Source organism: Acanthopagrus latus, chromosome 11, assembly GCF_904848185.1.
Source record: "Acanthopagrus latus isolate v.2019 chromosome 11, fAcaLat1.1, whole genome shotgun sequence".
In the NCBI taxonomy this organism is placed as follows: domain Eukaryota; kingdom Metazoa; phylum Chordata; class Actinopteri; order Spariformes; family Sparidae; genus Acanthopagrus; species Acanthopagrus latus.
This window is the reverse complement of record NC_051049.1, coordinates 24,984,326-25,011,759: the sequence shown is the minus strand read 5'-3', so window position 1 is coordinate 25,011,759 and position 27,434 is coordinate 24,984,326. Positions and strand designations below refer to the sequence as shown.

Genomic DNA, 27,434 nt, shown 5'->3' with positions numbered 1-27,434 from the left:
TGCCTGTTTCAGCCCCCAAAAACATGGCTGGAAATTTTCCGAAGGTCTCCTTAAAAATATCCAATGGTGTCACACTTACACAGTCTCGAGCTGCGACCACTGACTCTGCTGCCTACTTGCCTGTAACTCCACCACAGACCCCTCCACCGTACAAAATGGTATGAGCCTATGAACGAGTACAAATGAGGATGAATCTGTAGCTCCATGAGCTTGCTCTCTCTATCAGTCTCCTTCCTGCAAAAACTGATTTGGAAGTCGATAAGTACGGCTGCGGTGGAAGTTTTGAAGCATTTGGCTCATCCCTAGCAGAAACCCAGGATTTGTGGTGTGCGTGATGCTATGGTCACGTGGTGGGGATTGTGAAATATAGAGCATGACAGTGGTCCAGTATTAATGTTGGTGATAGTGTTTGACGCCACAGTGTTCCAGGCTGTGAACTTCACATCTACCAAACTCAACATACCCTCACACTGCCTTTGAATCTTCTGTACTCTATCAGCAATCTCCTAAAGTCCAGTTTGAAGAGGAAGACTAATTACAACACCTACAAATTTAATGTCAGACTATCCTGTAATTATAGCTATGTGTTAAAATCACACCAAATTTAGAGAAACGACTTCTTTCCTACTTACATATTCCAGGGATGTAATTATTATGGAAAACCTTTATGAAAGCAGGGAAAGGAATGACTGTTGAGCAGACAGCCAGACGCTGATGAGAGGTCTGCCGTATGGTGATAATAACACGGCCTGGCAGTCGGACAACACCTCAGGTTTAACCTCAATTACACACACACACACACGCACACACACACGCACACACACACATTCCCTCCCACAGTCTCTGAGGTGCTCCATTCTGTGCATATAGAGGCCATGGATCATGTTATGCTGTGCTAGCCCACTGAGCTCCACAGAGTTCACTCTTAACACATGTCGCTCTCATCTATCAGATTAAAAGAGAGAGATAATGAAAGAGGATGCCAAGCAGAGAGAGAAACTGAGTGAGGGAGAGATTGTTGATTGGGGGAAAGTGAGGAAAAAAATCAAGAAAAAACAGAGAAGAAGAAACATGTTTTCCAAAACTAATGATGCTACCAGCCAAGTTGCCAGGACTGGTTAACGATTTCTCAAACCCCTGATCTGCTTACTATTGTGCGTGTCATACATACCTTATTGACATTTCCACAATGCCTGTTGTGTCATGTTTGAATTAGATATTTATTACCTGACATTCAGGTTGCAGGCAGCGAGGCTGCCAAACAGGCAACCGTTGTTCAAGTCTGCATTGTGGGCAATACCCAGCGTTGCACCACTGGACATTTTCAGCTGTGTTTGTGGCAACCTATATTGGATATGTTTTAAGGTAGGTCAGGCCATCTCCAGCCGGGTTTGTGGTGTCAGAACCAGACATTTTGAAGGAGACTTCAGGACATTTCCAGCCATGTTTGTTGCAATCAAAACAGGCATTTTAAACCAAACCATGTCATTTCCAAACCCTAACTGTTTTTATGTGCCTAAACCTAATCAGAGCATAAACACAACTGTGTGACAAGGGAAAGATAGAAAACTGAACCAAAGGTAAAGTTGCAGCCTAAAGTAACCCATGACTCGAACTTAACTGTGGTTTTACTGAAATATACTCAGCTTGCATTTATTCTGGCGACTGGGTTGTGATTGCAGTCTGAGAGGGCGTCTCAACATTCTTAAGTGTGAAGCCATCATTTGTTTTTGACATGGGACCACCGCATTTTAACATCAGTAACTATGACACCACAGGATGTTTTTTAGAAGACCTGTGGGCATCTTCCGCTGTGGCCATGGCAACCCAAGCAGGTATTTTGAGCACTTATGCACTTCAAACCTGATCTTTTCCTAAATCTAACCTAAGTGTTTTTGTGCCTTAACCTTAACAGACCATGAGCACAGTGTTGTCAAAACATAAAACTGAATTTGCAGAATCAACAGTGCTATCAGTCATTTTTCTGATTAAGATGCTCCACAGTCTGTCAATAACATGTATGTTTCCTTGTACTGATCTGCAATAACTGCACACCTACAATGGTGAACTACAGCAATTCCCCTGAGTTTCTTTAAAATTGCGTGAGCTATTGCTTGAGACATATGGATAAACAAATTCCAAATTCCCCCGAGTGTCCTCAAAATTGGATCACTGGTGTCTCAGAAATCACATCTGACAAACACACAAACAACCAGCAGATGGATGGAGACTGACTTGAAGCTCACTACATTTTATTGTGGGTACCAAAATGTGCTGGATATTAAATTCCTCATATAGAGGCAGGTTGGTGGACACTCTGGAGCTTGAGAGTGCATAATTACAGTTCGGTTTAGGAGTTTGGCTGACATGTACTCAGAGCAATGAACAACGAACAAACAGATAAAGCTACACAGTTTACTCGAAAAAGTCAAGAAATAAGTTAAAAATACTTGTTTAAATTAAAATATCCAAGGATTCAGCCTCCTTATATAACAGCTTTTCAGTGCTTTACCCTACAGATGGCAACTTGTGCTGTTTCTCATCCTACCAAAAGACTGTATTCCCTCTGAGATCCAGGTGAATGTAACTTATTATTACACTGTATGTTAAGAATAAAACAGCACATTTATGATATATAACATTATATGAATGAATCCATTTATTATTCATAGTTACAACATATAGCACACACATGCTTGCAGCAGTTGCGTTACTGGATTTCTTTTGCACAAACAGCTTGTTTTGTATATATGGAGGACTAAAAGTACCATAATTAAATAATTTTTTTTTAAAAACTTGCCCACACTAGAAAGTTCATGGGGATCCTCCATCAACGTAGCCACCATGTTTTGAAAGACTTCTTCTTCTTCTTCTTCGGTTTCAAGACTTCAGACCAAAGCAATGGATTAGACTAAATTTGTGTTAGCCCCGCCCACTGGCTTTGATGAGTGAGTTTGACAGATAAAATAAATTCATGAAGCACTGCAACACAGGACTATGAAATTATTAATTAAATTGTGATTTGGTATTTTAATGAATTTTAATCAATTAATGACACATTTAATTAATTAATTAATGGTGTATATATTCATTGAAATATGGCACTTTTAGTCCTCTATATTTATAGTGTAAAGTACTCTAATAAATCAAAGACATTATATCCAAAAGCTAAATACAATAAATATGTCATGTCCTGTAGTATTTGTAGGTTATTAAGGTGCTTGGTGTGGTTTCTTGTTTTCTGGCTGGTGCTGACAGAGGAGCATGGAGAGGCTGGGCGGAGCTTTCAATTACCACAGCCACTGTCACAGGTGCACCTGCAGCAGGTTGGCAATCAGCAGCTGCTGATAAAGCCTGCCCTTCACACTACCTGCTGCCAGATGATTATGTCTACTCGATGTGGTACAAGGCTCTAGGTCGCCTGTCGCTCTCCATGACTTTGAATTGTAATTACTCTCGTGCTTTCTCTGCTGATCACCAGGCCGCCGACTTCCTGTGTTTCCTGCTCCAGCCAACCAGCCCTCCACACCTCTGTGGCCAGCCAACTCACTCCGTGCTCTCTGGCGTCTCGACATGCCACGCTACCACCAGCGTCACCATGAGCTACCGCACCTACACTTCCACCTCCACTTCCACCTCCATGGGACCAGACAGGGACTCTGCCTGGAGGATTTAACTCCCTCTCTATATGCACCATTGTGAAATCAATAAATCACTCCTGAAACTATTTCCAGCTTTAGTGTCCGCATTTGGGTCCTCACCCTACCATACCAAGCATAACAAAATATACAGTATCCTTACACATGCACACACACACACACACACACACACACACACACACACACAGAATATAGCCACTCGTGGGTAAGGCTGGTTTAAATCAGCTGGCGAAGTTCCCTAATTAATAAATTAAAGACATATCAAAAGCTTCATACTATATGCAGACAGTATCTAAAAATGGATATATTGATATATGTGTGTGTATGTGTGTGTGTATACTGGATAGCTCAGTGACTGATGCGCTTCAGCACATTTATAACATCAGAGGACTGATTACATTTACTATTCACAGACAGGTGACCTGAGATTGAAGATCACGACCAAGCTGGAAACCTGGTGCCCTGTAGTGCCTACTACCACAGCTAAATGAAGAAATAGCCTATGAAGTATAAAGAGCTGGAAGCTAAAGCACAGTTCAAGCACTCCATGAAAGCCTGGCAGCACAAATAAACCAGCTGCTAATGGATGGGACCCATCCAGAATGATTAACTAAACAGAATCAGGCCGAGATATGCTCACCAGCCACCTCCTCTACATGGATGACATTATGTATGCCAGGAGTGAGTGAGACTTTGACTCACTCATTCACATCACCAAGATCTACAGAAATGACAAGATGATTCAGAGTGAAGGGGTGGAGCTACCAGAAGGCAACATAGGAGATGTAGGCAGCTCACTACTTAAGGGTCCTGCAAGCAAAATCACAAGGAGGTCTCTGGGCTAACAGCTGAATGGAAAGAACAAGGCTAGAGCAATCAAAACCTACGCCCAGGCAGTCATCAGATACCCCACTGGCGAGATAAGCTGGCTGACGAAGGAGACTGAGGTCACTGATACTAAGACAAGAAAGTTCCTCACAGTGCATGCAGGGTTGTACACCAAGTCAAGCGTCCAGAGGTTGTACAATAAGCGGCCCGAAGGAGGCTGAGGACTACAGAGTGTCAAAGCCACTATCCAGGATCAACTAACAACAAAACAAGAAGATGGTCCCAAGTGATGAACTGCTAAGTGAGTAGGAGGAGAAAAAGGAAGAGCAGAGGGAAACATCATGGCAGGACAATCCCCTGCCCGGTTTGTACCATCAACAGATTGCAGAAGTGATTGATATCACGAAAATCCTGCCAGTGACTGGGAAAAGCTGGACTTAAAGACAGTGCAGAGGCACTGATCATGGCAGCACAGAGGCAGGCACTCAGCACAAGATCCATTAGGGAAGGGTCTACCACACCAGGCAGGACCCCCTGCCTTCTTGTCTCAAAGATGCCCCTGAGACAATCCAGCACACAACAGTGGGTGAAGAGATGCAGGCATACATGTGGCTCCATCTACATAATAAGTGGCTGGAAGCCTCTAGGTCAATATGGGAGACACCTACAAAGGTGGTGGAGAATGACCAAGCCATGATCATGTGGGACTTCCTGGCTAACCAGCCGGACATAGCTGTGGTGGACAAACGAAGGCAGTGGTGATACATCTGAGATCACTGTCCAGAGTAGTGCAGTCCTAGGAACAGCTAAGATAAACCCTCATTTTCTCACTTGTTCATTGTACCTTGTTGGTGGTAGAGCAGAAGCTTTCCTTTCTCCAACACCAGAGTGAGGCTGTGATCTCTCTGTCCTTCTGCATGGAGCAGTGTCCCAGAATTCCTCAGGGTTTTAAACTTCAGAGATATGACCTCCATCTCCGACCAGCTGGGCCTCACACTCAGTCTGTAAATCAGGCTGCTGCTGCCATCGAAGTTGGCCACGTCAGAAGCTACAGAGCAGGAGGAAGAGCTTCATTAGACAAACAATAACACATTCATCAATTTAAATGACATACCATCTAACATTTTGATGGGAAATTACATCTAACACATACAGACTTTCCAACAGCCATGAGTGGAGAATTCATCAAGAAATCTGAATCTCAAAAACATACTTTTTTTCTTTCTTTTTTGGTTTTTGCAAAGCACCACAGACCAGTAATCATGTTAAACACAAGTGTGTATTGTGACGTTCACTTATGTCACTGAACCTGTAGCTAGCAGTACAGCTTAGCATGTAGCTCTTAACATCCAACATCCATAAGTTTGTGAGTTTTAAAAGAATCATACAGTGTGGTCAATGTATATGTCACAAACTGAAAATCCAAATACAATTATCTAGTCCATGAAAGTACTTTTGTTGTTCTAAGTATACATTTTTCTCTATTCCTTAAACCTCACAGCTCAGTTTAAAAAGTGATGTAAAGTTAACCATATATACAGTGACCTCTGTGGACCAGTGTACACTATCAACCACTTACTGTGTGTCTATATGCAGACCTTCTTCAGGTCAATTTCAGTTTTGTTTTTCAATTTTACTTCATGAAAGAGATGTAATAAACTTATTGAAGGATTCTTTGATACTTCTTTACAGTCACAAGTTTTTGTTCTGGAGCATCCAATAAGTCCAATAAGACTCGTGATTGTTTTAGAAAGTGGCTTAAAAGAAATGATTTATATTGTAGTGTACAGATTGCTTGTGCTTCTGAAGGTGTTGCACGATTCAATGGATCAAAATCAAATTGTTCCAACAAAAACTCTGAGAGGACAGCGTGTTTTTATTTTCACAAAAAAAGTTACTGACAGTTCTGGCCAAACATTCTTACAAGTTGTGATAAATCTGTTAGGAATGAGTAGAAGGACTTGATCAATGTTCTGCCTAAACCAACTCAGTATATAATACATTACAGGCTGCTACCCCTCTATGCTTGTTTATGTAAAAGTAAAATGAAAGTCTCAAAAACATCATTGCTAGTTAAATTGTACCATGTAGCGGAATTGCTCTATGCCAATGAATGCCTAAATGTCTTAAAATAATTAATGTGTCTCACATTTTTACATTTATTGCAATAATGAATGCTGTAATGTAAATGAGCCTGAACTAGGGGTGCAGCAAATAACCAATACCACCATTAAACGCCATTTAAAATGTTACCGTGTTGTAAACGTGAAGGCGAACCAACATAGAGTGTTTCTGTTCTCAAAAAGAAACATATAAACAAATATAGACAATTTCTGCTGCAGCCAGAACAAACAAACCTGGTGTGTCATCTTAAAACGTCTTTCAGCAACAAGTTCAGGTAAATTAAATCAGTGAATCTCTTGAGTCATCAGTAAGGAAGAATCTGGATACACAATTGACAATGGCCAGGGGGTCGTTCAAGAAGACGAATTTCCAAACAGCAAAACTTGCATTAAAAAAGTTATAACCCTACCAAAGGTCCAGCACCTTCAGTTTTCTTTATTTGTATTTGTTATTTTGTGTTGCACTATTTGGTTACTATGATATTTCTGTTTCCTAGGACAGCAACTGTTAAAAACAAAAGCATAAAATGAAATGTTGCTGGGAGACAAAATTATATATAATCGTGATTATAAACAGCCATACTGCTGTGAAATATTCTTTTTCGTTTATTTTCATTTACCATTCTTACAGTCCGGGAAGAATGCATTACAACCATGAAACAGTGAAACCAGGGATCTTTTTTCTCTGAATCCCTGACCTGAACAACAAAGGCTGAACATCCAATTACACAACTTCATGTTTACATCTTCATCTTTTTCAGGATTTGCACCAGTTCCAGCTGACACAGTCAAAAACACAGAGGGCGGACTTACTATATTGACATCCATATATCTCCAGTCTGAGTCCAATCCTCCCAGTGGGGTTCCAGTCAAGAGGAATCAGGCGGAGGTAGCGGGCTATCACGGGCTGTTTCAGTTTGTATTGGACCACCGTGTCTGCATTACTGTTTCCTGGAAAAGCCTGAAGCAACACGACAACATACAGTATTTTAGATATCCTAATTCCAACATCCAACCATCCATGTTTTACTACAGCAGTCAACATCTGATGGAGTAAATCGCTCCTGGGAGCACCTTAGACAGGAACAGAGGGTCTGTTTATTTGTACTTTGATACCCACAAATATGCTGTTTACTCAGGGAACATATTCTCTTTTGAAGTCTCCTGGCTGTCTTAGACGCTAAAAGCTACTTTCTTCTGCCCTCATCTTCTATTCAGTCTCATGTTTGCAATGTAATGATGTTTTAAAGAAGGAGATGCACCTGTTTTTGCTGGAATTTACATTTGGAGTGCAGGGAAAAACTCTCCCCAACCTCACTGGTCTTTCTGCATTTTTCAAGGGGTCATTGATCCTACCTGCAGATAACGTCCCTCCCCTCTCTTTGTCTGGTGATCAATAACTCGGGGACCTATTCTGTCTCCGTACCAAGCCCCTTTAAAAAGACTAATGGCCTCCACTTTCCCAATCAGCTGCCTGTGAGAATCTGGTGGGATTCTCTAGTTGACACACAAATAGTACACACGGAGCAGCATTAACACTGACGAGGGGGGGATAAAAAAAAAAAAAAAAGCCAAGCTGCAGCTGTGGTTTGTGCGTGCATGTGTTTGAGTGCATGTGCGTCTGCTTGTGTCTGTCTTACCTACTTGAGAGTGTGTGTCATGTACTGATGTGTCTGTGTGAGGGAAATTGGCTTCCCTGCCGCCGCATAATTGTGATCTCAGTGGCGTCTTCAGCGCTTTGAAGAAGCTGAGCCGGCTGGGCAGCGAAGCGTTAAGCTCAACAAACGCCTCTGTTTCCTGCTGAGGAGGCTGAGGAGAGTGGCATCTCATTTACGTCCCCGAGCATGTTTTGAAATATGAGTAGCCTCTGACAAGACCTCAGTCAAGGAGAGAGGGGAGGATAGAAAATGCGATGAGGAGGAGGAAGGGGAGGAGGGAGGGCATGAGTGAAAATCAAGAACAGTGTTGGGAGAAGTGCTGGAGTGCCTTACTTTAGTAAACGTATCGCAACAGTGCAAAAATACATTATTTAGGGCATCTATTAAGGCATCAACATGCTTTCATGAGTCTGATGTGGCTGTTGCAAGAAAGAAAAGATGATTTAGAGTGCCTGATGTAGAACGCTACTCTAAATATGTGTCATTACAGATGGATCTGTGTGACTTTTTCAACATATAACTAGTCCTGCAGCTTTTGCGGCAAATTACCAAAATAGCGGAATCAATAGGACAAGTGTGGCATGACCTTTTGTAGCGACTCGCCAACACTTTTTGCAGGAATTGCAGAAAAATGTGAATGATGTTCCTATAAGAAGTAATGGGAGGTCATCTTGAACTGAGCTCAATCCCACCCCTCTTTGGGGCTTTGTTGCCTCGCCATGCCTTAACATAGAGCAGTGATTCAAAGTTTAAATGAGTCACCCAGTTTGGGACTTTAGTGGCCCTAAATGCACATTTTGCTATCTTGAACAGTTCATGAGCAATCTCTTGTCACTCGTGACATAGTTCTTTGCAAGCGCAGCTATACAACTAGCCTTCTGGGGAGTATTTCCAATAAGAAATTTCCCATATGAAATCATAGGAAATCATCACGAAATGAGCTCAGACCCACCCTAAATGGTCATTTTGACAGTTCGAATGGTTTACAAACTATTGCAGTTGATGTATCGGGGTACATCAGATCCAGATTTTACAATGGGTGTGTACCAGTGTTCATTTTAGCAGCTATGTTAGATTTAGTCATAGTCCTAGTCTTGAAATTAAATAGCTTATTAGTGTGAGTCATGACATATTCATCTTTTAATAGAAATGTAAACTTTTAATCCCTCAGCCTTGTGGCAATATTCCCCCATGTATCAAATATCTAGATTTTTCAAGGAAGTTAGAAATTCTAGCATCGTGTACAGTAATCGAGTAAATGTACTCATTTACTTTCCAGATTGTGAGAGACACATCCTCTAAGCTGAGAAGTCATTGAGGAGCTGTGACTTCTACAGCTGTTTTTGCAGTCAAATCTCCTCCTTAACTGACACACTAAGCTGGCCTGACTAATATATGGAGCTTCATAAACACTCCGAGAGCTGATCTGGGTTTATCACCTTTCATGCTGAGTGTCAAATCAACAAGTTTTTAAGCTGCAAGGAGTCAGAGCCTGTTCTGTCCTTTTAGTGATGACTCCCGGGCTTCAGAGATTTTGCATCCTTCACTGTGAGAAAATCGCATCCTGTCAAACGGGAATCAAAGGCTGCTCTCCAGGCTGCCGCTGTAACAAGAAGGGTGCACCGACTTTCCAGAAAGGAAAGGGGGGATGCTTGACTGTCTCTGAATCTGTATGGCTTCCAGTCATTCTGACACTGTCTTGGTGGTGATCAGTCATTTTGCAGTCTAGTATTCTTTCTCTTTACAACAACTTGGAATGGACCCTAGCTTGAAAGAAGCTTTTAAACTGCTGGAACAGAATGATTTTGAGAGTGAAAATGAAAGACTGCGGGACATGTTCAGACACGAAGCGACCAGGGGGCCGAATAAAGTGCCTCGGCTGTGAACATCGCCCCAGTCCGCTGGAAAGACTTCATACATGAGCACGAGCCGCACCACAGAATGTTTAATTCACCACGTGCATGTCAAATTCAGATCTCTCTCACATTTACATTTCAGGCACTGAGTCGACACTCTTATCAAGACTGCCTCGCAACAACGGGGCTGGCAAGTGTTCCATCGGCGACTTGTTTAGAGACTGTTGATGGACACGCTCGCTGCGGCAGGAATCAAAGCTGCGACTTCTTGGACGCCCGGCAGTCTTTTCAACAACAGCACCAGCCTCCTGTCAGTGGAGGTTTAACTGTGTGACAGCAGCTCTGTGCAGTCGACAGAGCCGTGCCCAGGCTCCTTTCATTGTTCCATCCATTATTAATAAAGAGTGAAAGGCTCCTGGTGAGCAGCCTTGACGCTGCAGGCAGTACCAGTCCACACAGAAATGTAAATCACACCTATGACAGTGAGGCCAAATGTATTTTAACTTCAGTGAACCTGATTTTTGAGCCGCGCTCCCTCCGTGACTGTCGTCATAGCTGGTAAAGTATGTCAAGTTGTCATTATGAATGAACTTTTTTTTTTATATATATATAACTCAACCCACTGATGTTGACAGTGTACACTGGATGATTACAGGATATTTTCAGTTTTTGGATAACTTTTCACCAGGCGGCGGATTGGTTTTAATTAGTTTCGGCACAAAGCCAAAATTGCTTTGAGACTTGAAACTGTTTGAGATGGTATCAGCAGATATTTCCTGGTCTTTCTTGTTAGTTTTGTTGTTTCTGCTTTAATAACTTCTTGTGTTACTTCATCTTCATCATCACAAAAACATGTTTCTGTCTTTTGTATTAAAGGACAGCAGCTGGGAGAAAAAGCAAAATGTGTTTAAAATGTTTTGAACTACTGCAAGTTGATCTTTCACAGTAAAATAAATGATGTGATGTCTTGAAAGGATATGCTTCAAAATGGTAATTACTGACTTGCAGTTGTGCACCTCCACCAAGCAGTCAAACTGCAGTTTATATTCATGTCTGTTCAGACTCACATCATAACAGTAGTGGAAAACTTTGAAGGAATTTCAATTATGATGCTGAATAATGAAAAGAGAAGATTATTATGATGTCACAGTGAAGATGACCTTTGACCTGACCTTTGGATATAAAACATCATAGTTAACTTGTGAATTACTGAGCTGTGGGCAAAAACAAGTTTTGTTATGTCACAATGACCTTGATGTTCAGCCACCAGAGTCTAATCAGTTTATCCTTGAGATCAAAGTGGACATTTGTGCCAAATTTCAAGAAAATTCTTAAAATTCAATCAATTTTGGCAGGGCACTTTTCAGGTCTGCAATTGGACTCATAAGTATACTTTAAATGAATGTAATCTACTTAGCTACATTTAGAATGATAGTTGACTACTGAATTAATATCCAAACCTTTCATCTGCATTTGTTTTTAATCATCAAGGCTAATAACAGCGTTAAAATAAACGGTGTTACTAGTAACGGTGTTACTGTTTTCAGTAATGGGTAATCTAAATAATTACTATTTCCAACATTGTTACCGTTACCAACAATTAAATATGGCACATTATAAACTGAAACTACACATTGACGCTGTTGCCATCTGGCCTGACTCTCAGCCTCGGGAAGGGGGCGGAATGACAAGACAACCGCATAAGTGATGATGATTGGCTAAAGTAGAGTACGAGTTCGTAAGCCAATCAGAGGCAGTGCTCAGTTTACACACTGCTCCAGCCTCACAAAAACTTGTGACACAGACTGAGCTGAATGCAATGATGGGCAGATATGTTGCTGAGAACATGCTCCCATTATCAACAGCTGGCACACACTTGGCAAAATACTGTGGAGAGCAGGTGCCGGTCCACCATGCAGGAAGACATTTTCTAAATACACTGATGCCGACTACACTAAAATAAATGCCGAGCTCAAAAGGGGGAAGAAAAAAAGTTACTTTCTTTGGTAACTAGTTACTTTAATAGTGGAGTAATTCAGTTACAAACTCAGTCACTTTTTGGGAGAAGTAAGCAGTAACTATAAGTAATTACTTTTTAAAAGTAACATTCCCAACACTACCCATCACAAATGGACCAATGAAAATCCTGCCGTACGGCAAAAAGCACAAGACCGCAGCAGGCCCAGGTCAAGAGAGGAGACCATGACCACTGAGCAGAACAGAACAAAACCCCTTCGACTGAAGGCTGGCTATTGACCATGCATTAAACATCAACAGTTAAAAGGTATCTCACACTCTGAACAGCATCTGAGAATACTTTGTACTAGTTAAGTATTATTCAAATTGGTTCATGTTTATTGTGATAAATACGTGATTTCACTGAAGCATAACATCACGACCACTGACAGGCGAAGTGAATAACACTGATTATCTCGTCATCTTGGCACCTGTTAGTGGGTGGGGTATGTTATGGAGCAAGTGAACATGTTGTCCTCAAATTTGATGTGTTAGAAGCACGAAAAATGGGCAAGCGTAAGGATTTGTGTGAGTTATAAAAAGACTGTTTCCTGGTATGTGTCTCCTGACTTTAAGAGGCATGATATGTGAAGTCACAAATAGACTGGAAGTGAATCCTGGTCTCATATTCAGCATTCTCAAGTGAGGAAAAGGAGGCAGTGCTATTTTAAGGAATTCAGTATGGTTTTGTTGTGCGGAACTTGAGCCTGAACAGAGTTGTAACGAAGCCTGAACTCGACAGGTAATCTGTTGTACGTCCAAACCCCCAACACGTTAACCGCTGTTTCCAGCATTCATGTGACGAGGGAGCGCAAAGGACACGGAACATTTAAGACATAAAAAATATTTCACAAATGTGCAACTTGGGTATGAAGATTTTCTCTCTTTCCGAGTTGTTGCTCTGACTTGAAGGGTGGTTCATGTGAATTTAACCAGTTGGATTATTCCCGAATGCCAATTATTCTGACACCACATGAACATACTATTGGTAACAGCAACGGTAAACAATATTTATTCATTGTGTTGATAAGATAAGTATTCAAGGCAGCATTAAAAAAAATGCCAATTTCTACATGATGCGGCTTTAACTTGACTCTAAGAAGCAAATTAGTCGTACATTTCATGTTTTTTTTTCTAGTTACCCCTAAGCTGTCTTCCTGCCGGTGTTGCCTCCAGTTGTGTCCCGTGTCGCTGAACATCAACAGGTAACCCGTCAGCCAATCGGAGCTGCCGTAGCGTCCCTGCGTGGCGACGGCAGTGATTTGGGTCCGCCTCCCCAGATCCACCTCCAGCCACTGGTACCTGTCTGAGACGAGGGGAGACCAACCACCAGCTCCTGCACAGGGGACAGAGAGTGTGTTTTAAATGACCTTTCACTTCAGATTACGATACATCTGTGTGTGTGTGTGCGTGTGTGTGCGTGTGTGTGCACGTTTATTTCTGTGTCTGCGATGGAGGAGAGGTGTCAGATCGGAGAGTGAGGTTTCAGAGACAAACTGTTGAAATGAAATGTGACTCATTACATTTTAATCTGCGTGAAATGAAACTTTAAAACTATAAATTTATGGTCTGGAGTCGACGCTCCGTGCTGCGACGGCGGCCAATAATAAATCTCCCAGTTTGGATATGAATGCAAACTGCTTGTTTGTAAGTTTGATTTATGTCCAGCAATTAGTCATGAGAAGTTTGCGGGTGACAGGAATGCCAAAGAGAACCCTGCAGTATAAACATAGTTCACATTACCTCCACCTTTGATATGAGTCCACTTATATTCTCCCAGATTTAAAACCCTGCAATATATCAACCATTTCCTCTGGTTCCATGATGATAAATAAAATCCTCATAATCTGAGACATTAAGTGGGATATATTTGAGTCACAAACACTTGAAGGGAATGAATTAGACTGTGAAGCAGCGGGATGATATTTAAAGCAATTTGATGACTCTACACTGCTAAGTGTCAGGATGTGTCCTGCCGTTTAATGCATCTGCTCCGCTTTTTTATGAGGCTACAAGGTGACGAGGCACAGAGGGTGAGTGGAATGTGCTAAGAAATCCTTTAATAGTTTGTTTCGCTCACATTTCCATGCTGGTGTGACCTTAATCACCGAGCTGCAGTGATTTTTTTTTTTTTTTTTAGACAGTGATTTGGAGCTGACACCCCTCCTATGTTTTTCAGGGTAACATGCTCCCATTCTGTCCTGGCGACAGCTGTTGCAGCAGCTGGAGAGGACGTTCAGGGATGTATGAGATTAACACGCACTGTGTTCACCGCACAACCCCTGTAGGATGTCTGTCACTGCCATGGCAAACCCTTATGGAAATAAACAAGGTGAATATTACTGATGCCACCTTATATGTATTAAATAGGGGGTGTGAATCTCCATAAGCAGGGTCTGTTGGGCCTCTCTGGCCTGGATGCCCCTGACTGTCTGTTTCTTCGTTAATAATGGCTGTGTAAGAAATCACAGCGATTAACAATCAGACAAACGTTTACCACTGACAACAAACTCAGAAGTTGGATTAACTTAACAGTGTGCACTGTGCAACATCTGTCAGTAGACAGTGAACAGTGTGCAGTATGGTTAAATTAAGTACATAATTTCAGTAGGTGAATTAAAACGCTGTCGTGCAGAGCTTACGAACAGCTCCTTTTGTCCAGCTTTCCATCCAAGACTTTTGATTCTAGATTTGATATGTGTTCTGTTAATCTTGTCGCTGTTGTTGGACATGTTGATTTTGTTTCCATCGGCAGCGTTACGCTTACGTTTCAGTGCCGCATCTCGTGAGAGTATTGCGCTGACCTTTGAACTTTAACAAGTGTTTGAAGATGCTGTGATGAAGCAGCTTCACAACTTTGAAATCAATCTGTACACAGTACATCTACATCAAACCAGAGGTCCGCGTATCAGTGTAGTCATGCCTTTGACTTTGAAATTGATTTTCTGATTCATATCACCGCTTGTTACATGTCATATCATCATTTCATTTGACTAGTCATTTCTAATGTGTAATTTTCTGAATAAAATGCACAAATGTTATGAATAAACACTGTGTTAACTCTGATTTCCTGACAGGCCAAGATGAAAACAAGAGCTGCTTTTCAAGTAAAAATGTCAAATATTTTCTGCTGTTTAGTTTCCCATGTGTGAGGATTTGCTGTTTTTTCATCTATGACAGTAAATGAAGAGTATCTGGGTTGACTGAATTAGAAGCAATGTGAAGACGTCACTTTGGTCCCCTGGAAAGTGTGATGAGCATTTTTCACAATTCGTTTTTTGACATTTTATAGACTGAACTCCTAATTGATTAACAGTGAAAATAATTGGCAGATTAATCAGTGATGAAAATAATTGCTAGTTGCAGACCTAAAAGTAAAATTCAGTTAAGTCATTCCAAAACACACCACCTCAATCTTAAGAACACAGGTTCATTTACATCAGCAGACAGCTTTCAAAAGTATGCCTGTAAAAACTTTTACTCTGCTTGAACCTTTTTTTGTTTGTTGACTTAAGAGATTGAATCATAGCTTTTTTTTTAACACACATGAACAGAAAATGAGCATTAATGTCAATGTGAAAACAGGCCTCTGCAAAGTGACTCTCATGGAAAGAGTTGCGTGATGCCAAATCTGATTTCCCAACTTGATTGTCACTCTCTTCACTTGCATTTAAACACAAACCCCACTTCCTGCTGTACATTATCTTGATTGTGTCCGGTTAATGTCCTAAGCTCAAATGTCTGATTTAATCTTCTGGCACAGTCGTCCTTCTGAGACGTGAACTAAACGAGCGTGGTATTTAAAACTTACGGCTCAGCAAAAAGCCAAGCAAGCAACGGAGTGGCTCGATTTGAAAAAAAAGAAAGGTCTCAGTTCTGAATTAACCTCACTGAGAAGTCCGGCAACAAACAGGAAGTAAGCGATAGAGTTTCAGGACTTTAGTCAACTCAATCCTGAGGTGTACCAGACACTGGTGGGATGTGTTTTTACTGAGGGATGCTGAACCTGCTGCAGGGAGTCAGAGGGTAGGAGGAGGTGAGATGAGGGAGGGCCATGTGGTTTGTGTCACGCAAGGAAAGAAGAGACAGCAGAAGAAGTAAAGTGGGACAGAGGCAGTCCTGACACCCTCTCCTGGGGAAACTGCTGCTGTTGTATTGTTTGGGTAGTTATCATTATGACAGCCTGAAGGTGCAGGCAGGGTTCTGGTAACATTTTGCACCGCAAGCAAAATTAAACCACAAAACGAAACAGAGAATACAGTCCATCAACCAATTAACGTCACTGCATATGTGAGCTTTCCTTACTCCTCTGTGATTTACTTCAGCCTGTTTCATAGCCGGTAGCAGACGTCTCACAGCGTGGACCACCTCTGCTGCGGCTAAAAGCAAGAAGATTCTGTGGTAACGCTTCAGAAACGCAGACTTATCATTTCTGTCCTGTGGCAACAAAAACAACAGACAGCTTTTAGTGGCATCGTAAAACTTTCTCACTAGTAACACTGGTTTATGTGGGGGCATTTTTGACGCCATAAGCTACGACATCATTGCCAACATATCATGGCATCACTGACATATTTTGACTGTAAAACCACACCTGAAAGTCGGGGGACAAACGGTGTCATTATTCACGCTGCTGGCGCCAGTGAACCATTGGCCAAATTCACCAGCCTCAATTTCATTTGAGCAAATACTCATAGAAATGTGTATGTGTGTGTGTGTGTGTGTGTGTGTGTATGTGTGTGTGTGTGTAAATGAGAGGGAGAGAAATAGCAAGTGAGAAAGAATCAAAAGCTATGGCAGAACCTGATCATAAAGAAACATCGGATGTGATGGAAAAGGCTGCAACAAGATAACAACACTTAATACTGAAAGGGGTGTGTGTGCGCACGTGCACGTGCATGTGTGTGCGTGTGAGTGTACATGTCTCATAAAAAGTGCTGACTCAGGGCAAAGCAAATCCATGGCGCCCAAACAGCAGATGGAGGGATTTCTCCACTATAGAGCACGGACACACACACACACACACACACACACACACACAATCACGCATGATAAAACAGCCAGTCTGAAGAGCACTTGTGACTGTGTTGCTAAGGTGATGCTGACAGGAGGCCAATTACAAATCAATACCTCACACTTCAGACGCCGCCTGACGTGGACGCATTCCCCTCAACTCATCACATCTTTTAAAAGGCTCCTTTAAGCTACTGCTGGAGTAACAGAACCCACCATGACGCCCATCAGGACTGTTCCACGTCATGTGCTGTTGCACAGATTTTACCCATGGAGCATTGCAGCTGTTATTAAGGTCAGGTTGAATAGAGTGAAATGTCTCAACGAGTGCACACCTTTTTTTGCTCAGCCCTGCTGTGACTTCCAGTAAAAAGAAACATTTTTAAAAAAAAGGTCCCAGTGAGCAAGTATCCATCATTTCTCAAGGAAAAATGACAAACACATTCTGGTTTCAACTTCTCACTTGTGACGTTTGTAGGTTTCCTTTGTAATACATCACAGGGGATTGAATATGTTTGGGTTTTTGGACTGTTGCAAGCAAATTGCAAGCAAATTGAAAACATAATTGTCAAATTAAATGATAAAAAAAATGGTTGTTGTTGCAGCGAGAGAACATCCGATCTTAATGTCTTTTAATGACATTATGCTGGGATAATGGTTGACTGAACTCAGATTCTCGTGGTTCAATCATCACCAAATTACCATGACCGTGTCATGAAGCTAACATGCTAGGATGAATGTTAACATCTAAACTAGGTATTTAGCTCAGTGAATCATAGCAGCTCAAAAATGATGTAGCAGTAGCAGTTTAACAACAGTGAGGCAAAGAAAAATGATGATATCCTTGTCCATGCATATGAAGCATAATGTATACTTACTGCAAATAATGTGGTCTAATTAATTTATTCATGCAAACACTAGGTGACTAAGGAAACCACTTTGGCAACGATTAAGCAGAAATTATAATATTTATGAACATGAAAATGTAGCGTTTGCTCTTCTCTGTTACCCTACAAACCATGCTGGATATATGTGGAAAGGACGACAGAACTTCTGGTGCCACCATCAATAAAAACTTTACGTTTCTTTTATGGATGTGAGCCATTTTTACATGTCACAGGTGTAAATGTTAAAATGTATACTGGCATGTTGTTAGTAACACCTTTGACCAGCCGGCTCTGGAGGAAAGAGTCTGGCGCAGAGCCAGACCTTCAGGAGGAATAAACACCCAGAGTCACATCGGATTCTCCTCTGATCCTTGAAAAGAGCTCAGAGATTACCTAGTAACTTTTGAGATGGGATAAAAAGTGGGTAAATCTTCACTCATGTTTATCAACCCGACTCCAGCAGTGGTCGACGAAGCTGACATCCAAAGCTGTTGGATGTTTGTGTCCTGAAATGTTGACTGCTAGCTGGAGCTGGAGGGGGACGTTACACGAACAACGTTACAGAGTGGAGACAGGACAAAGCAGAGAGAGAACCGGAGTCGCTGGTCAGTGCTGAGTTTAGACACACATCTCCCTGTGCTCGATGTAGCTCTCTAGCTTACAGTTAAAGTACAGTAAATTAAGTCTCCCTACAATAAATCCACAGATTTCTCTTGGAAACATTTAGGCTGAAATAAGTACACAACTCAACAAAATATATGACAAAGGTCTTGTCATTTTTTTTAGACACTTGAATACAGAATTTTTACACCTTTCTTATACCTGTAAAAATGTATTGGTAGAATTATTAGAATTACAATGCGCTCATAAGCTTTTGCAATGTAAATCAACTGTCTGCAGGAAGGAAACACTTTTCGTCCAACTGCATCGTTCTGTTATCTTGTCCCTTTGAAAGTTATCAAGACACTTCATGTCATAGTGACTTTCACACCAACATGATTTCTCTGCGTGGATTATTCAAATTACCAAATGTTGCACACTAATACGTGTTCCAAATCCAACACATTTCCATATTTTGATCTTGATATTTATAGATGGACGTGGGATCTTTTGGGTTGAATTATTTGTGTATGAGGTCATCTTTTTTCCTCTCGCTTCTGTTTTTTTTTTCCCCTCCACCAGCTGTTGCAGTGCTGTGCTGCCGGCTCGTTAGGGCAGCAGCCAAAGGCCAGAGCTAATAAGTACCACGGTAACAGGCATTCACACTGACAGCACAACAGGAGAGAGCTGACACGCTGACCTTTACTCATTACCGGCGGACTGGAGAGAAAAGAAGTGAAGAGCGCAGACAAAGGAACAAAAGAGGGCGAAAGAGTGACGGGGAGAGAGAGAAAAAGAAAGAGAGGGACAGATAAACTGACATCTATACAGGATGGCGGAGGAGGATTTTGGAAGAGAGGGCGAGGAGGGAAACAAAGTCTACAAAGATACCTCAGCTCATTAGGAACTGGAGGGGGAAACAGAAAGAGCCCAAACAGAAGAGAGCGGAGTGTCGGTGCGGGAAACATCATTCCCCTAAATCCACCGTGTTAGTCACACATCGCTTGTTTGATCGCCAAAACAATAGTTTCTGTCTCACATGCCTTTCAGCTCTGATCCAGCACATCTCCTTGTTTTCTCTACCTGACTGTCTGTAACGACGAAGCGCTCTCTTCACTCAGGAACGGTAATTGAGGTTAAAACCAGGTCAGGAACGGTGCATCACCGCTCCGCTGGACATTCAAATCGGCACATTACCACCGTGAATAGCCAATCGGGAGGCCGTGGCTTCTGGGGTCAACCGCATCAAAAGACCAACCGACAAAACACCTTCAGTCAGGGGCGGCGCTGGTCGGAGGTGGGAGAAGTGGGCTGAGGGCTCATTTAACCACAGGAGAAGCGTGTGCGAATGATGCTCCTCCACACACTTGGAATAAACCTACAAATTTAAGTGCCCTTAAACACTACACTCAACCATGAAGAGCTGTTTCACTATTAAACATTACGTATCAGTGATACAAGGAGGCGGTGGATCATTTTAGCTCCAGAAAAACACTTTATTATGTCCTATGAGAACAGCTGTCTCTGTCCCCCCCCCCAAAAAAAAAACTCATTTGCAAGGCAAGACAGCCCCCTATACTCAGAGGAACAGGCACCGGATTTTTCCATGTGGGCTCTTTTCTGTTTTCATTTTCTTTAAGTGGAAAAAGACAACTTTTCAACTTCCCCCACTTGGAATTTCCCTGTGGTATTAATGTTCACCACTGGCAGCCTGGCTACCATCGTAAGCAAAATGCAACTGTGGCAATCCCAGTTTGCCCGAGAAACACTGATCTCAGTGCTATGAAAGCACCTGGTTGTTCCAATAACAAGGTAGGTTTCAGATCTAGCAGAAAGAAAGACAGTTTTACATTGTGTCAAGTCCCGGCGGTAAAGGTTAACACATATGAATGTGGAAAACAACTCTCACCAACACTGGAGCGCTCTCCATTGAGTAAATTTCCCTGTCTCTTGTCACGACCTTGGTCTGGATATGAGAGGCAGGGCTTTTAAAGTGGGTGCACCAGGTTCAGGTGCTTCCACGACAACCATGCACCGCCTCCAAGACAGGCTACCTACTTTATTACCGAAAAAAAAAGGAACAAGATAAGTGGAGCATCACATTCTTGTTTTACTTCTGATTTTAACACTCTGCCTCTTCGTCATTTTGTTTTTTTTTCTTCAAAGATTGTTATTCCTTTTGTTCCACTGTAACCTGGGGATAGTGAGCAGGTAAAACAACCTCTCTTCTCAAAGAAACTTTGGAGACAATCTCACAACTTGCCGGCTTCTCGACATCCTGTCAGTGAGACAGCACGGCAGTATCAAAAGGCATCATCAAGAAATGTCACTGTGGGTTTAAAACTGCATTTAAATTTCATTTTGTCCAAGCAAGAGACACTGAATCTGGTCCAAACCTTTCTGCCACAACAGATCAATACAGAGTAATTACTGTGGGACACTATGGTAGATATTATGGGAAACCATCTGGAAAGCCTGTGCTGCTCGCAATAGTTAAAGCGAAAGATATTGCAGGTGACAGGCACTGGGAGAGGTGGGGTGTAATGTGACATAAAAATTACAGTATCCATGATTTATCTCAGCCACCTGGAGATGGAGGTGCTAGAGCACCCTCAGCACCTCTTTAAAAGGGCTCCAGCTGAGAGTAGTGTGGAATCTCGCCAGGACCAGCTGAGCCATATGTGCATGATGCATCGATGAACAGCGGTCGGCAAAACTTTCCTTAATACAATTATTTTCACACGTTGCTGCAGATTCACCAAATGTTGTTCCCTCTCCCTTTGTTTTTACTTGAAAATTAATTCTGGTCTTCCCCCAACCTTAACCAAGTAATGCGAGTGCCTGAATGGAATTGTAAAAAGTACATTAATCATGCTTTATTTTCTCAAAGCAAACATTGTTTTGCAAATACACTTAGTACAAACATTATTTAATGTAGCAGATATTATTAAAAATTAATTTCCTAATTATGTTGATAAAAAGTGTAATTCCAGTTGCATTACAGCTCTCTAAAACTGTGTTTGCTGTTGCAAATTAGTATAGAAATGTAATTTTAAAAGACAGCGTTGTTAAAGTCGAGTAGGAAACAGACTTATTTGTAAGAAATTAATCTAAAGTGATGGTTGGCTCGTCTAACATAATATTGCAATTTGCTCACAAACAACATGGGTTTCTAGTGACAATACAGTAATACACACAGTCTGCTTTCACAAATACCATATAGACATTTTCTCATTCAAATGTTAAATGTTGTCCAAACGTAACCATAAATCTTTTTATTTACATTATTAAATGGTCCAAAGTTGACAGTAGCGTCTGATTGATTCTGAATGCTAATAAATTATCTTTAATACTCTGTGCTCAGACACTTTCAGTCTGTTTCCTGTTTTGAATTATAGGCCTGATTTCACAGGGAAATGTCTCTAACCACATGCTTTGGAGTGTGACCTTCTAGTTTTCAGAGGATGCTTGTGCGCTGGTCGATGGGAGCTGAAATCAATACAAGTTTGATTAGTGCGAGGTTGTTCAACAGAAACAGATTTTTTTTTTAAAGAAAAGTAGCTAAATTACAGTATTGAGCATTTTATTATTAAAATGTATTCAACCACAGGTTGATAGAGCAAACTGTTTTCGTTTACTAAAGAGTCCATCTGGTGCTTATCTGCTGAGCGTTCGTGGAGGATTTTGGTGTCTATGTTCTCACTGACTTCAGTTTTCCAACAAGTCCCCTTTAAAATCAGTGCATTGCTCCAAACAAGTAAATATGTGCCATTGCTGCGAATCATACATGGATTTATTTGGGCTAGTATGAAAGCTTCAAAGGGAATGTTATTTTGGACGCTTCCTCCTGGCACAGTGTTAGGACACAGGCCAAGGACATGCGGTGTCAGGGCTGGATTATGACTTTTTTATGGCAGCAGGGGTGGAGATGGAACAGAAACTCATAGATAACAAGTTCAGCTCCCACAGCAGCCACTTCATGGCCACCAGAAAGTGTTTCACAAGTGGGCCTGGTTTTTCTCTGGATAAGAGCAGCATCTTAGTGCCCAACATCGTTCAAAATAAGAATCTGCAACCTTGTACCCAAATGGGAAAGGCCACTGGAATTAGTTTGAAAGTGGAGCAGAATTCAGCTGAGAAACTTGGATCAACATTTAACCCTTTTGCGTATAGCACATGTATACATGCATGGGACTAATACTTAAAAGTCAAATGATGCATTTGTTTTCATTGTTTGTTCTTTCGTGGGGGATCTTCAGTTTCTCAGCTTAATGCTTTGAGCAAGCTCTGGACCTCTCTGTTTTCAACACAGTGCTGTAAACCAGACCAAGAGCTCAAGCAGCTTCAGCATAAGGTACTGTAAGAGTTTACTAGATGAAGAGTTAGGCACCAGTTCAGTGTACAAGCTCCAGCCAGTTTGATTGTGTGCCAACCAAACTGGGAGACCCAATTTGCTCAGCTCCACAGGTAGTGCAGTGCTGTTCTCCTGTTATGTCGTACTACAGTTAAGAGTTGTGCACACCGTGCCACCAATACTGTTCAGACTATGTCTGATAGGAGAGATCTCTTCTGTGTAACGAGTCGCTACAGGATGTGCTGCAGCTCATTAGTGTTACACACTGTTCTTGTAGTTTGAAGTGCGAAGCTTTGTTTTGACCCGCTGCTCCTGTTGGCCCTGTTTAAGTTACCCCATTACAATACTGATACAAACTCAATACTTTCTGTATCTGTTTCAAACTAAAAGCCCTCTACTGTTTCAGTGGACAGAAACCCTTCATTTTCTTTTTTACATTTTATTTTGAAACATTTTGCACATGCACATTGTGGAACGCTCAGTGATTTGCAAGATTCACATACGTAGGCTACTTGAACTGTCATTTCTGTCATCTTTTCTCCAGTTTCACTCAGCTTTATTGTTTTGATGCTTAACTTTAGACTAAGAAAAGTTGAACTGTTGCGTTGTGAGATATAAAAACATGATGTGTCACCAGTGACAGGGTGGACTGTAGTGCTGCTGTAGTGCTTTTACAGTTATACACATTATAGTTTGGTACACTACAGTGACTTCCTGTTCATATAGCCTAAAACCTTTGATTAGATTGCATTGCAAGTGTCCTATCAATGACAAGGAAAAATTCACAACAAGATATCATCATGAAGCGTAGTCCGCAGAATGATATTTATCACCATATTTAAAAGAAAAGATGACCTGAACAATGTCCTTTAATAATAATAATAATAATAATAATAATAATAATAATAATAATAATAATAATAAATGTGACGTATACAGCCTTTATAATTTGTGAACAGTCTGTTTTTACTTTTTACTTAAGGTACTTCTGCTGTTCTCTATACTAAAATAAAAACAGCCAACCTACGCATGTGTAAAAATTAGCCACGAATCATCTTTCGTAATGAATACCAGGACTATGTACAATCACAAAACAATACAGCAGCCAGTAGCAATCCCTCCCTCTCTCTGGTTGTACGGCGGGACAGCCAGGGCACCCAGGAGGGTGTGACCCAGGAAGTGACAGCCGAGAACAGGCACTCGGAGTAGGGCGGGTCTTATGATAATGCGTCCATCTTGAGCAGTGTGATTGGGCCCTATGCAGTTCAAACAGAACAATTTTGATGACAAGGAGAGACAGAAAAATGCATTCCAATACCGATATCTCTTATAGATCTATGAGCTTTACGCGTAAAATAACCACGTTAGACTGGTAGTTGGTATTTTAGCACAATGTACACACAGACCTAGTGGTGGATTAATGAGCAGCTGAAACAAACCAATAACCACAGCCTGCTCTGTGCTGGGGGATGGACCACAGAGAGAGTCTTTGGGCTATCAGCCAGCTTCTGTAACACCACACCTACAGCTAGACAAGTCCCTCCTGGTGTTAGACAGAGCCCTCTCCACAAGGAGAATTAACTTCAGCTGTCGTCCCGCTTAATAAGACAGTAAAAGACCACAGCATCCGGCACATTATTTCTATCCGTTCTGTTTTAATTCCAGTCTCCACCACGTAAGTGTCGACTGGGAAATAAGGGCTGACACACAGCTCGTCAGGGCAATGGCTTCACTGGAGGGAGCAGATGTGCGCACCAAATAAAAGTAATGTTTGGTTAGCACTGATGCACTGTTGTTCTACACCGTACTGGGTGACGGAAAGGTGAAGACACTAAAGGGGACAAGAAGACAAAGATGGGAAAAGGATACAGGCCATTAGCAGAGGGAAAATCTCCCAAAGTCAGCGGGTCCCAAAGTAATACAGAGACAGCCGAAGTAGAGTGACAGACAGTATTACCAGGTCAAGATTTGTAAATGCGTCTGTGTGGGCTTCGGGGAATCTGAAAGGGCTTTAAGGTGATTTGAGTTGGAGAGTCATATAGTTGCAGTGGACTTCGGGCGGAGCTTAAGGTGTTTTTCTGACAACCTGGAAGATAATATGCAGCTATATATAAAAGTGACTCAGCACCGGAGCAAACAAACAGCCATATTAACAATCGCAGAGATGGGAAGCATCAGATGAAAACAGAAAACAAGTCCTAAAAGGAGCTGATTTCAACACAGCAGACCACTGGAACACGTGTGTGAGAGCTAATATCCACTACAAAGACCTTGAAAGTAACAGAGCGATGAAAGCAGTTTTAGGGGTCAGCTGCAGCAGAGTAAAAATGGGACCGGCCCCTGGAGATGCTGCCTTTGGCGAATTTACACAAAATGTGGAAGGGAGGATTGCTGAGTTTATAAAAGAGAACAAATCAATGAAGTTTGCAGGCGAGGCGTTAACAGGGATTTTTATGAGACGTATGTGAGACGAAGCAGATGTTGATGTCATACAGAAGCAACAGGTCGCTACGGCTAAACGATGAATGTGTCTTCCAAAGGAAATATATGACCTTCGTGGAAATTGAATTATGGCTGTCTAAAAAACAATGTCAAAACGAAAAGCAAAAGTACGAACGGTGTCTCATTACTGTACGTCGACTTTTCAGACAGGGACATGGAAAAACGTACCGATCTGGAAAACAAAGAAAAGGGCCGATTGCGGCATACATAGGTGATCAGCAAGGCAGACAAAAGATCAGCTGATATCGTACAGGGAGCTCCTCCTAAATTCAAACTCAACAAAGCACTGTGAGAGACCGCCACTAGGCATCGTTAGGCTTTTTCACCACGGTGTGCAGATTTTTGTGAGACTCCTGCCTGCAGTTTGTTTTTTGATCCAGTTTGTGTTCAAACATACAACCAGCAAGAATATTAGCTTTTTTCCATGTAGTTATTCTGAATGCATGGAGTCTTACAGTCTTAGACAATACGCCGATCTGTAGTCTGGTGGTGCGATGACATCTGTATTGCCAGCCGACAGCAGAATGGCTAGTTTGTAATGTAACATTTTATATCCAACTTGCTACCATGCTAGATCTCACTGCTGGCTCATTATTATCATATATTTCATTATAGTGACTTGCTGTAGGTTAAGCAGACATCTGGACAGACAGACTGTTGGAAATTTACAGCATAAAAATCTCACTGTTCTCACAATCTGACTGCTGTAGGCTGCAGGCTGTAGGCTGAGTGATTAATGAAAACCCACGATGAGAAAAGTGTATGGTAAGGAATCAGACATGTACTCTTAAAATTATACTTGGAGAGAGAAACCACCTCAGACCAAGAGAATTTTAGCAGAGCAGCTGCGTAATTAAACCAGATATGGTGTTAAAGAGCAGCATTAAATGGGCACCTGGAGAGGCAGAGGTGGCACATAAACTTTACACAAAGATCAATACCTCATCTATGGTTCCCTTCACATAGTTAATCTCAACCCACAGCCCTCTGCTCATGTTTAAAATCCCCCTTTTCAAATCTAAATGAGTACTTCCAGAAAATGATTACCAGGGATTGATGAAGTGTTCCGAGCCTATTCCAGCGTAATTACAGTGGTTCTAATGTGCAATTATCAGTATGGCCCACTGAAAAACAGAGACCGTTTAGATGTTAAATACTGCCATTAACATTTGCCTATAAATGTTAAATGTTGTCATTAACATTTGGCGATAAGATGGAATGAAGTTATCGCAATGTTTTCTTGGCGGCCCACGGAAAGGCCGAATTAATATTACAATTACAGCAGAGCACGCTCGCCAAAGAGGGCAGCAGGAGAGTGGCAGGGCGGGACGCGGCCTGGCTATACAGCAAGAAATGATGAAAAGAAAGAGCGAAGGTTGTGATGGAAGGATAGAGAAAGGGGGAGAAGGAGGAGAGCACATGAGCAGCAAAATGGGGAAACATCCATCAACTCATGCCTTTTTAAAAAGAGATTTTCACATCCAGTAAAATGACTTTATTAAGGTATTTTTTTACGTCTGTGAGTACTATGAAACACAGCACTCTATTAGGGTTGGGATATATAATGGTATTTACATTGTAAAGCTTTCCCTTCATGACTGTGCTCTGTGTTCAGGGCAGGCTACTTGGAAAATCATGGCTGGATTCTTTGCAACACAGCTGCTTGTTAAAGCGACGTGATTTGGGCAGAAGGATCGCTCACCCCCTCCTTAAGTGAAGTGAGAGGCGACAGTTGGTGCCAGTAAGGCACGTTAAGCTGGCTGCTGCCACAGAAGAAGAAAGCGACCAGAAAACAGTGAGCAGGAAAGTACAACTGTAAATACAGAGCAGGAGGCATCTTACAGAGGTCCTAAACGGCCTCGAGTGAAACATGTTATCATCTCCGTTTTTATATGATAAAATATCACTTGTTTTCGCAAGATCATCAGTTATTTATGT

At 41.7% G+C, this 27,434-nt stretch overlaps 1 protein-coding gene across 1 annotated transcript in view; it reads right to left on the bottom strand.

Moving 5' to 3' along the window:
• Positions 1–27,434, bottom strand: part of LOC119029256 (contactin-associated protein-like 4) — a 117,895-nt gene that overhangs the window by 65,489 nt on the left and 24,972 nt on the right. The window contains exons 3-5 of the mRNA XM_037115967.1: positions 13,283–13,476; positions 7,424–7,571; positions 5,332–5,535 (exon numbers count right to left, since the gene is read on the bottom strand). Of these exons, the coding sequence (XP_036971862.1) occupies positions 5,332–5,535; positions 7,424–7,571; positions 13,283–13,476 (546 nt within the window). The remainder of the gene's footprint in view (positions 1–5,331; positions 5,536–7,423; positions 7,572–13,282; positions 13,477–27,434) is intronic.